The sequence below is a fragment of the Amborella trichopoda genome, chromosome 4 (assembly GCF_054954075.1).
Source record: "Amborella trichopoda isolate Santa Cruz 75 chromosome 4, AtrichopodaSantaCruz75HAP2 v2.0, whole genome shotgun sequence".
NCBI classification, from domain to species: Eukaryota; Viridiplantae; Streptophyta; class Magnoliopsida; order Amborellales; family Amborellaceae; genus Amborella; species Amborella trichopoda.
The window spans coordinates 25,393,336-25,405,724 of record NC_142339.1 but is presented as its reverse complement, the minus strand read 5'-3'; the positions used below and the strand labels follow the sequence as shown (position 1 = coordinate 25,405,724).

Genomic DNA, 12,389 nt, shown 5'->3' with positions numbered 1-12,389 from the left:
CCCGGTTCGGTATCATTTTCTTCCTTCTTTTATTCTTACTTTACTATTTAAATTTTATTTTGATCTGTTTTGGTTAATTTGCTTAAAAATCGTGTTTTGGATGTTTTTGGATCATGCTGGTGCTACCACAGATCTGAGAGTAAATCTGCTCATTTTCGGGTAGATCTAGCCTCAGATATGAATTTGATTTGTCTCGCTTTCTTTACCACTTTATTTTCTTGTATTTTCACAAGTGTAACGTGACAGATATGAGAGATCTTCACCAGATTGCCAGATCTTGTATCATAAACAGTTTGACGCCCACTGTGGGGCATTTCGAGCTTGATACAAGCCCCAAAATACATTTTTTATACGCTGTTTTTCACTGTTTTCTATCACAAAAAGTCCCAAGAATCTGCAGTAACCAGGATCTAGGGTTTCCGTGCTGCGAAACCCTGATTTTTCTAGGCGACACCAGCCGTGTCGCCCAAAATTCGAAAGTTTTATAATCTTCTGAAAATTTTCAAATCTATTCTAGAGTCTCTTTTGTGACTTTTCACAAACTTTCAGAAAAAAATAAAATTTTTAAAATACCAAAAAAATATTTTATTGTTCTATCTACATTGTCCTACTTTGCTTTGTTTTTATTAATTTCATCATAAATATATGTTTTCCTGATTATTCCAAGTTTAAAGTAGTCTTATTTCATTAATATTAACAATAAACAAATAACAATAAATAAATGAAATTTTTGGGCGACACCAGTAGTGCCGCCCAGACGACACCACATGTGTCGCCCAACTACATGTCTCCTAGAAAAACTTTAGGACCCCACATGCATATTCTAGGGACTTTTGGGTCCATTTTGATCATGTTTTGACTTAAAATAAATTTTTGAAAAATACAAAAAACTATTTTGCTTCAGGTAGGTCTGTGCTGTTTCTTACTTTTTTATTTTATTTTAGTTTGTTAATTTTGACTGAAACCATATTTTTATTGCTTTCACCATACTTATTTTAACTGTGTTCCATCAAAGTTAAAAAGATAAAAAAAATTAAAAAATAAAAACATACATTGAGGGCTGCTTGCACTTTCCCTGAACCGTATCCCGTTCGAGTCACCCTCGACTCGGGCCGCACTTGACTTAGCTCGGACTGTGCTTGGTATCATGTTCTGACTTTACCTTCTTAGGGGTTGCTTACCCCTCGTGCTTCGAGCGAGTTTCACCTCGAAGCACGCATCGCTTGGCACAGCCAGTGCCGAATGCTCACTTATTTCCTTTCTTATTTTGTGTGCATTGTGTGCTTCTTTACACACCCCAGCACACATTGGACCAGGAACGCCAGGGAAACCCCCAAAATCCACATTAACGGCATGAGGGGAATCCAGCTTTGAGAGTCGAGGCTGTTGGGATACGTGTAACTTTAACTGTGAGCGCCCTTTTGTAATCATTTTCCTCAAAGCAACTCCACGTATAGTAGGACCGGACGAAATCCTATAACAGGAGGTCAGGACCTATACGAGGACCTATATCAGCCTAGCCGCATTTCAATAGTTAGGAACCCACTCTCAAGCTAAGCCTACCTATAGTACTATACTAGGTCAAACGTTTTCTTGTGCTGGCTTGTTTATTTATGTGGGTTGATCTTAGATTAGATCTCAGTCCGGATCTTCTTTTGGTCCGAGCTGAACCCTCTGGGTCCAAGTGCAGGCTTGTACCCAGCCTAGCCCAGGTCTAAACCAGGTTTCGGCTTTGTCCGAACTTAGGCTCCTTCTCTGTCTAAGCCGAAGGCCCGTTCTTAGTTCAACTTTGATCCAGTCCAGGTCTACAGCTGGTCTGATCATTAAAACTCTCTGAGTCCAAATTCAGGCTAATACTCAGCCCAGCCCAGGTCCAAACCAAGTTTACGTCCAGGTCCGAACATAGGCCCCCTCTTGGTAGGAGCCGTAGGCTTGGTCCGAGCCAAAGGCTTGTTCCTAGTTCATCTTTGATCTAGTCTGGGTCCACACCCGGTCTGATCTTCAAAACCCTCTTGGTCCAAGACCAAGCTTACACCCAGCTCAGTCCAGGTTCGAACCAGGTCCACATCTAGTCCGAACCCAGACCCACTCTTAGTTCAAGCCAAGACTCATACCCGTCTAGTCTAGGTCTTAGTCTAGGTTTTAACATAGGTCTAAACATAGAGATTGCCTTTAGAGCTAGACTAGGTTTACCCTAGTTCAGAGTTCAAACCAAAACCCATCGAGTCTAGCAGGTTTCATCCAATCTAGTCCTAGCCTAGATCTTAGTCTAGCTTAGTCTAGCAGGTTTCATCCAATCGAGTTTAGCTCGCACTAAGTCTAGGAGTCATGACCCGGGATCAAAGCAGAGTAAGGTCCAACCCTATGACCCCAGCTCAGTCTAGATCTAGAGAACCTAGTCAGTCCGAGAGGCACCGTCACAATGCTCCCTCACAAATCATCCATAGCACTTGTGTTAGTGAGCCAACTCTCGACCCGCATGGAACCAAACCTAACCGTCCAAGCCCCCTTTAGGACCATCATTTGGAAGTCACAAGTCAACAGCTTAATAAGGTTCGTAATACCTTGAATAGTCAAGGGGCCAGGTCAAGGGCAATCCTTCAAGACGTAGGGGTTAGCCTCAAATCCAGTAGGCACAACAAGAATAAGACCTCTGCACAAATCTCTGAGTCAGTCGATCTCAGCCCTATGAACCCGGATGGTCAATTAGCAGCCCAACATTCCAATCTTGGCAATCAGCCAGTTAGTGGGCGAGTGGGTTCACATAAACTAGGGAAGGTCTACCCGAGCAACCCATCACCAGTAAAGATCAGGGTTTTGACCTAACTCAATACAAAGACATTCCTAAAGTGCATGCTTACTTTCAATACTTGCTCAATAGAGGATACACCATCCAGCGCACTCAATCCAAGAAAGTCAGATCAGAAACTCAAGCCGTAGGCCAAGTCCAACATTTTGGATCAAAACAGGATAATCTTAGGGTTGTTAGTCTGCCAATTCAACTCACTATGGGCCAGGGGTCTAGTTCTAGTCATCATTTTGAGCCTAAGATTACCTAGAGGGCAGACCCCCTCTGACAGTAGTCATGACATTCCTTCACTCTTTCAGTCCAGTGCTAGAGAAATATAATACTCTAACCTTAGGGATAGATCATCCAATCAAGGTCAGGGTCAGATAGACCTAGCCGCCCAAGGTCAGAGGTCTAGTCATCATAGCAGCTTGAGTCGTCCATCCCAATTAAGTGGTGATCCTATCTTGCAGGCCTCCCTACATGGCCAAGTTGTGCAACCTCTGAGGAATGGGTATGCTCTGACCCAATTCAACTCGGGTGAGTCTACAAGCTGACAACCAGCACATCAAGTTCAACACATTCCTCAGGCTCAGTCCTTAGGGCAACCCGCTACATGGGTCCAACAGCTAGTTCACATGAGTCACATACCACAAAATCAAGTTCAACAGACCATACAATCGAGCCAACTAGAAGATCTACCAGTGGGGTTTGTGATGCCACAATTCAGAAATAGATTTTCAGGGAAAGAGGATCCTGAGGCACACATCAAAGCCTACTTATTGATGGTCCATACACTATGAGACCGATCTAACCAACTTAAGGTCATGTTCTTGCTTAGCTTAAAAGAAGAACCCTTGATGTGGCATCGAAGATTCATGAAGGAGGACCCTCAAGCAACTCCTGACGAAATGTTTAGGCATTTTTCCTCCCGTTATAGTGGAGGAAGGCTAAGACCTGTCACTCTTGGTGAGTTAACCTCCACCAAACAGAAGTCGGGAGAGTCCCCTTCCCTGTTTATAACCAGATTCAAAGAGGCCGCTATGCGAGTCATTGAAACTCCACTCCCTGAAGCCAAGAAGGTAAGCCTGGCATTAGAAAATATAACTCTAGAATATGTCACATTCTTCAGTGTGGGGGCAGTCCCTCACTCATTTGATGCTATGCTTGAAAGAGTATCATGATATGAGCGAGCCAAGAAGGATGAGACCATAGTCTTTGATTACTCGACTGGTGGAGAGTCCTCTCAAGAAAGAGAGGTGAACATGATCAAGAAAAGTAACCCTTTTGCAAACCATTCACAGGGAAAGACTAAAATTCATTCTACTACATGGAGAATGCAAACTTCCACATCAAGGGAATTCACTCCCAATGATGAGCCTATGACCGATGTCATGAAGAATTTGCTTATGGCAAGGCTCATATAATTACCAACATTAGCTAAGATTCCTCATTTTCATGGAGGTGATACATCTCAATGGTGAGATTGGCATCAAAATTATGTCTATAGCACAGAGAAATGTCGAGCTTTCAGACATAAAGTTCAAGATCTCATCGATAAGGGCATGATAAGTGTCGAAAAGGAAGATCTTGATAGTAAAGAGGAATAAAAAACGCTAGATGTCTCGACAAAGAATACTGATGTCAACTTGATTAACTCAAGAGAATCACAAGCTGTACTCAAACCCGAAGAACATCTACAAGGCCTTAAAGCATAGGAAGAAATTAACTGGCACCCAAGAGTTAATGACTAAGGATACTCAAGATCAAAGCAATGAGGATGATCTTAGCTCCAAGCCTACAACCGAAGAAAGGGAAAAACAAAAGGGTATCGCACATAATTCCACTCCAAGCTACTCTCCCAAAATTGGCGCAAGAAACCCCCATCATATGAACCCTTCAACCCGTACTTTCAAGTTGATACAATAAATGGTTCATACATGTGTGGTAACGAATCAAACTCGCAAGAGCAATATGAACTCAAGCATAAGCGCAACCAAGGTTTTGAAGCTATGGATTCCCAAGCCAATGACGACAAGAAAAATCTTAATTCTATGACAATAACTTGTGATGGGGCAAATGAGCAAGTACTAAAAGGAAGCCCTTCACCTCAAAACCTTGACGACCCCCCTAAATGGGATCAATATGATGAGGATGACGTGTTAGAAATTGACATGTTCCAGATCAACGAGAAGAGATCACCTTCCAAACAAGGGGTCAACATCCCAAAGTCTCCCATTATGCTTCCAAACAAGGGACCAACACCTCAAATATTGAAAGAAGTTAAACCTTCAAAAATTCTAAGGGGCCCACCTGGGCCACCTTCACCAGACTTCTTAGCCAAGCCACCTATATGGGATGAGGAGCCAAGCTCAAAAGATTTAATCGAGTCACCTCTCGAGATGAACCCAGTTATAAATGATGGAAAAGTAAAGAGCCCAGATATGACTATTCCCAAAGATTTGGTATCTTCACTAGAATTGATAGAGCTCAAACCTTTGGAAATTGCCCACCTGGGCTACCGTCACAAGATTTCTTAAATGATCCACTAATTTAAGAGTAAGAATTGGATATTGCAAATCTGACTGTGTTACCTCCTCAAGAGGCAGGCTCTTTAAAAGTCATTAACGACATGAGCACAACTCTGAAAACCGGAGCACCACCATATGAAGAGAATACATCTTGTGATGAACAAGTTCCCAACGGAATAGAAAGCCCTGCAGGGACAACCCCATCAAAATATTTAACAGGGGCAAAATCCTCTCATGAAGATGATACAATAGGGACAACTAATGATATTGAACCCTTGTTTGTTGATTCCCAACACGCCATAAGGCCATTTAATACAACGGGGGCAACTAATGAGATTGAACCCTTTTTTATTGACTCCCAACATGTAGTAAAGCCATCTAGTACCAACTTAATCACTCTTATGGTGCGAGAGTCTCACTTAAGCTCGAGCACTGAGAAGGAGCCTATCACAGGGTTAACCTTCGAAAAGAAATTTGAAATTTGCAATGAAAAGGATTACCGAAAAGGAGTTGGGTGATCACTCACCCCATGCAAATAACCAAATAAGGCATTCATACCTCACACTCCAAAAGTCATTAACGCCTAATGTATGACATGAAGTACTCCATTGACAGGAAAACCCTGATGAGCCTAACCGTCCATACAGAAGATTAAGGGATTAGGAAACTGAGAGTTATTTTTAGTCCCAAAATCAAGGTTCATGTAGCAGTTTAAAGGAAAATTTCAACAGAGATTCAGCAACCATTGTAAAAAAGATGTTGGATGTCAACTTCAGTCAAGGGAAATCAGAGGAAGACTGATATTAAAACCTTTCTACGACTTGGAGGAGGGAAAGATGATCGAATTCTTACGTGCTCTTAAGGCGAGTTTCTAAAAAAAAAAAAAAAAGGAAAGGCACCTTGACTCTTCTTCTTCCTCCTCCTCCTCTTTCTTTGTCATTGTTTCTTCAAAAAAAAAGAAATCCACTGGGGTGAAGATCCGAAAGGAACCCCAAGCATTGGAAACAAGGCCAGGCTGAACACCCGACAGGGACCCCAGCAATAAACAAATTTTTTTTAAAAAAAGTCCGTTAGGCTAAAAATCTGAAAGGAACCCCAGGCATTGAAAAAAAGGCTACCGGGCTGAACACCCAAAAGGGACCCCGGGGCGATGAAAAAAAAGAAGTTTTCTCCTTCCTTCTACTCTCCAAAGTCTTTTCTCTCTAAACATCTCCTCTTCCTCCTCGAGGCAAAACGATGCTAAAAGAAAATCAATATGCATTAGCCTGGTGGAACGTTGTTAAGGACCTAGAACATTGAAACTTTGAAAGGGTGAGTGTGGAAGAACAAAATCGAAAATCCAAAGAGATTCTGAACACCTACGGGTAGTACCCTGTTTTTTCAGCGCTTTATTTTGCTCGAAACTCTCAAGAACTCTATTTGAATTGCAATACAAGAGCTGAGGTTGGAAGATAAAGAAATACTTGATGATTCCTCGTCTTGAAGATTCAAACAAAGACCCGATACGCTTACATAGGGTCCACCAAAGGGGGTCACAAGTAGTTAAACTGTAAGACCTACACTAAAAGAAAACCACCCCCAACAAGAGCAGCAAATAATAATATTAATAATAACTCCACGGTCGTATGAGTATAACTGCTGACTACACCGTCCATCGTTGTATGACGTTAAACTGCTTAGAGGGCTCTATGGTTGCAGGAGTAAAAACTACTAACCAACCTTGTTTTTTGAAAAAATCTCTCTTTTTTTGAAAAATCTCTCTTTTTTTGAAAAATCCCCCTACTTTCAAAATTTCTAAAACGACTTTTAAAACGAAGGAGCTTGAACTCCCGTATATGGTGATTACCGTGTTTGTGACGATTGCCACGTTGCTACCTAGTTTCTCACTTCGGATTCAGCCAGACAAGTCTCTTCCTATAGAAAGCCTTTTCCTGTAGAAAGCCTTAGGAAATCTTGAGGAAATCCAAGAAAATGCAGGTTTGCAGATTTGAAACGAAGTTAGGCGGCATGGCCAGAAAATCCAACTCTAGTTTCAATCTTGTGTAACTCACCGACATCTCACGTGCGAAAACCTAAGGAGGAAAAATGCCCTAGGTAGGTGAGTTCGGTGAGCACAATGACTTGGAGGGATAGTTGGTGTGTCCTTTGACCACGTGACATCAGGAACAAATTTTCAATGTCTGCATTACCCTCTTTTTTCCTAAACTTATATACAGCCTTAGGAAACCCTAAGGAAATCAAAGAAGATGTTAGGGTTAAAAAATTTCAAACTGTAAAACCCCTAAAGTTAATTGGCATGGCTAGAAAATCCAACACAAGTTTCAAGCTTGTGTAAAACACCGACATCTCACGCGCAAAAACCTTAGAATGGAAATGCCCTAGGTAGGTGAGCTCGGTGAGCGCAATGACTTGCAGGGATAGTTGGTGTGCCCTCTGACCACGTGGCCTTAAGAAGAAGAGATCTTTGACGTTCACCTGCCCCTCCAAGGACAGGGAATGCCAAAGTGTCAACTTCTTTGCCACTCATCTGTCATTCCAAGGACAGTGAGTGCCAAAGAAGGGCAACTGTAGACGCCCCATTTTAAACAAATCATTAAAAATAGTAAAAAAAAATCCGTTTTGACCCAAATTTTTTTTGGTAGCTTCACAAGAGGCAAAGGAACACACCTGAGAAAACAAATATATTTCAATTTTGACACTTTTTGACTTGGGCTACACGAACAGTGTTGCCTAGCATAGACTGGGAGACACGCCCAGTGTCACCCATATTTGGGCGACACTGCTAGTGTCACCCAGGAGGCATGGCCTGTGTCGCCCAAATCCGTGACCTTCAAAATTCATTTTTTTGGATGGGGATGGGTTTGTTATATGAGGATATCCTTATATGAGGATATCCTTCCCAGCAGATTTTGACCCCTATAAGGCCTCTTTTGGTGGTCATTTGATGGGGGGATCGAGACTCTAGAGAGAGAGAGATAGAGATAGAAAGCATAGAGCTTCAGAGAGATAGAAACCCTAGCCTCCTGAGAGTCTAACACTTAAGCCTGACACCTAGTGCACAACAACCCTCGATCAAAACTAGACTTAGGGCACAAAAACCCTTTGCTGACGAGATTTGTTGGTCAACATCCGAATCAGAGAGACACAAGAGGACTGGTTTTGATACGGGTGAGCCCTAGAAGGCTCGAGAGTCCCGCGCCATCCGGCCCGGTTCGGTATTATTTACGTCCTTCTTTTATTCTTACTTTACTATTTTAATTTTATTTTGATATGTTTTGGTTAATTTGCTTAAAAATCGTGTTTTGGATGTTTTTGGATCATGCTGGTGCTGCCACAGATCTGAGAGCAGATCTGCTCGTTTCTAGGCAGATCTGGCCTCATATTTGAATTTGATTTGTCCCACTTTCTTTACCACTTTATTTTTTTGTTTTTTCACAAGTTTAAGGTGACAGATCTGAGAGATCTTCACAAGATAGATCTGTCAGATCTTGCATCATAAACAATTTCTTACTAGAAGAAGTAAAGAAAAACAGAGAAGCTGAGAAGCTTTATATGTGAACCATCATTGTACATTAAGTACGCCAAAATATACAAAAAGGGGGCATTTTAGAAAATCAAATGCCACTGTAAGAGCTTTTTTGGCCCTTTAGCTTTGGTATTGGAAGCGAATGAGACAGGCACCAATGGGTGGTCCTTCAAAGTCAGGCTCAAAACAAATGGTCCTAGGGCCTAATTATTGTACTTCTGCTTCTGGCTCTTCTTAGCTTCTTCTTGAATATTGAAAGGCGATTTCCATCTCTACTTCCTGTAACAAAAGATCATTACATTACATTAATATATGTAGCGTATTTTTAAACAACACAACACAAATTGGCATAAGTCATTATCCAGTTATAGATATGTGAAAATAGGACAACTAAAAGAATAATTAAGAAGCAAACCCACCTCTTGGGCCTACATGCTTTGCTGCAACCAAAAGAAAACAAAACAAATAAACCACACAAAGGAAAAGAAAGGTTAGTCTAATATTCTACCATATACCAAGCCCCATTTCAAAGGCATGCAAACATATAAACTTTATGTACCAACCCATGTAATTTATTTGTAAATCCAGTTAAGCAAATGAATGATAAAAAAATGGAAACAATATGGATGAACATTGAAACTTCAAAGAGATGGCAACTAAAAAATTATGACGCGACTGACCTAATTTTTAATGAGAAGGCGAAATTTCATTCTAATGGCAAGATGGACCATATCCAATCCTGCCTACAAAGAATATAAAATTAAAATCTTCATACCCCTGAATGGCTCGATGAAGGAATGTCGGATTCCCCGGATCCAATGGGAGTCTCCTCAATGCACTAAGAGCTGCATACTGTAAATTATTATGAATGATAGACAGCAAAAATGTCAAACAATACAACACTTCCATCTCTACTTCCTGTAATAAAAGATCATTACATCACATTAATGTATGTAGCGTATTTCTAAACAACACAACATAACATTAGATCACAACAAATTCAGTAGCATATAACACAACACTTACATGATTCATCACCATTACTATATATGTTCCATGTCTTCACAGGTCCCATCAATAGCTACCACAGTGTCGTTTAACATGCAATAAGGAAACACCTTATAAACATTTAATAAATCCATGTTACATTTATAAAGTGTACAAAGATGGAGAAATTATTTATGCATACTTTGAATGAGCGAATGATGGACAAGTTCTTTTGTCATGTCCACTTTTCTTACATACTGCACACTTTCTAATACCATCATTTTCTTTTGCCTTAGCTTCCTCTGACTCTACCTCAGACCGAGATTTATATCTTGTACAACAAGGTCGTCCCTTTGTTCGTGCCAATGGGGGCTCAAGGATATTTTGAAGAGGGCAACCCTCATTTCTTATGCTGCTACTGGGGTTCTTATTAACATCACTTGAATCTACTATACTCGCAATATTGGCATCACCTTTTGCACATGTAGCAGGAAAATCAGACATTATCAATTCATAGAGTTCGACACTTTCTGAGGCATTCTCTACAAATTTTCAAGCCATTTGACAAAGTTCATTATAACGAATGGATCGGGCTAGATCAAAAGATACTTGAATTTTCTTGCCTCTTTCATCAACTACAGCCCCTTTCAACACATCCTTTTTCCATCGATTCATTATGAAATGTGATAGGATCTCAAAAATATTATCCACCGAAAAGATTCCAAGCACATGCTTGCAAAGACTTCCTAACTTATCATACAAGTGGCAAGTACAAGAAGCAATTTGATTATGATTTTTGAATTCCACAACAAATACCCTTGTTCTACTTCCAGGTTTTGTCACCTTACAGGTGGCAATAGTGTTGTTGTCTTCAATGGCTTCAATCTTGTAATTTGTGGAATCTGCAACTTCTTTCCCAAAAAACTTCATCATTTTGTGTGTATAGATCTTCAAAACTTGCGCCTCTATGAAGGTAGAGGTCCTCAAAATAAGAGTATAATTGATGTTCTGTAAGTCAATCTCCCTCATTTTGTAAAGCTTCTTTTCATGTACTTTTTGAGTAATTTCCAACAAAGAGTGCAAGCTTGTTGTGGGAGTTAAGTATATCTTAAAGTGATTATTCACGCCTTCACTTTTTTGAGTCGTTGACATATCGACTGTGAATGCATCAGCAATATATGCATCAACCCACTGCATTCGACATTTGTATATTCTAATGAGCTATTCATTTTGTTGAAGATTATATTTTTCAATAAGGTATTTCCAATCTGTCTCAAACTCTTCTACGGCTGGGCTTGTTATACACTTCTTAAAAATTTCTAGAAAAGTGGGATGTCAATGCAATACATGGCACAATTTTCCTTTCTCCTTTGCAAGTATGTGTCATTTGCAATAGTGATGCCTACTTTCTTTTAGAACTTGTTTCACTGCAGTAGTAATTACATGATCCTGATCAGTGATACTTACACCAGATTGATGACCACTCATTGGTTCTAGCCACGTTTTAAATACCCATACAAATGACTCCATCTTTTCATCAAATATAAGTACAAACCCAAAAAAGGTTATACTAAAGTGGTGATTCACACCAAGTATGGGAGCATAGGGCATGCCAAATAAGTTTGTCATGTATGTCATATCAAAAGTCACCACATCTGAAAAGTGGAGGTACAACACCCTTGACATGGCATCTACCCATAGCATATTGATTAGATGACCATCTTTATCTAATTTAACCCTATAGAAAAATGAAGGGTTTGATTCTTTCATTTCGTACGGTCATTGCATAGCACGATTGCCATCTTCTCTTTTCAATTTTCTAAGGTTATTTACTATTTGGTTTTTGATATCTTTTTATGAGTATTGGAGATTCTCAATCCCCCTAGCTTGCTATGTAAAAATATCATAAATATTCCTAGATTTCACCAAAGCAAAGCTCACAGAATTTATCATCAACCTTGTTGCATTTGATATTGTTCGGTACGATCGAATTAGTCTAGCTTTCCTTGGACTGACAAGGACGTGGTTGTGATCATTTACAAACTTAGTCACCACCCACTCATCAGTAGAATTTAAGCTTATTCATAGCTTAGCCTTGCATCCACACCTTGATTGAGGGATATTCTTTTTACGTATGACATCTTTCTCCTTCCTAGAGCAATTAATTTCTCTGTCTATTCTTTGTCCATCCTTATTATTGTGTGTAGTTCCATTTCGAATGCCAAACCCATGTGCAAATGCAAATGCCCTGTAATATTCACATGCAACTTATTCAGAACTTCATTCCAATTTGGGGTTCTTTGATTTTCGTATTTGTAAATTTCTTATGGGGGGTTATGAGCATGTGATCTTGCTCGACGGGTTCAATGTCATCCCCCATGTTGTCTTGATCTGACAATGTGGGAGATGACACACTGCCTGAAATGGATCGGCCCATCTCAAGTACTTGAATCAGTCTACAAAAAACAAAATTTCTATATGAACTTATGACTAACAAAGCATTTCACTTTAAATGAATCCAAAGGAGATCTAATCATAAAGTATTTCTCTTTAAATG

General features: G+C 40.1%; 1 protein-coding gene across 1 annotated transcript; it reads right to left on the bottom strand.

Annotated features, from left to right (window-relative positions):
- Nucleotides 1-9,117: 9,117 nt before the first annotated feature.
- Nucleotides 9,118-11,029, bottom strand: LOC105421862 (protein FAR1-RELATED SEQUENCE 5-like). The gene is made up of 5 exons (XM_088864628.1): nt 10,456-11,029; nt 10,091-10,374; nt 9,621-9,763; nt 9,265-9,285; nt 9,118-9,124 (listed from the first exon to the last, which is right to left on the bottom strand). Exons 1-5 carry the CDS (start codon nt 11,027-11,029, stop codon nt 9,118-9,120), a joined length of 1,029 nt encoding a protein of 342 aa, XP_088720754.1.
- Between the last annotated feature and the right edge of the window lie 1,360 nt (nt 11,030-12,389).

Bases quoted from the DNA above. Each gene is read 5' to 3' on its own strand.
- LOC105421862 (XM_088864628.1), bottom strand. From the start codon at position 11,029: ATGCAGTGGGTTGATGCATATATTGCTGATGCATTCACAGTCGATATG. The intron at 10,375-10,455 runs GCAAGAAAATTC...GAAAATTTGTAG, and splicing joins GGCTGTAGTTGATGAAAGAG to AGAATGCCTCAGAAAGTGTC. The intron at 9,764-10,090 runs GTATGTAAGAAA...CTTTTATTACAG, and splicing joins ATGGTATTAGAAAGTGTGCA to GAAGTAGAGATGGAAGTGTT.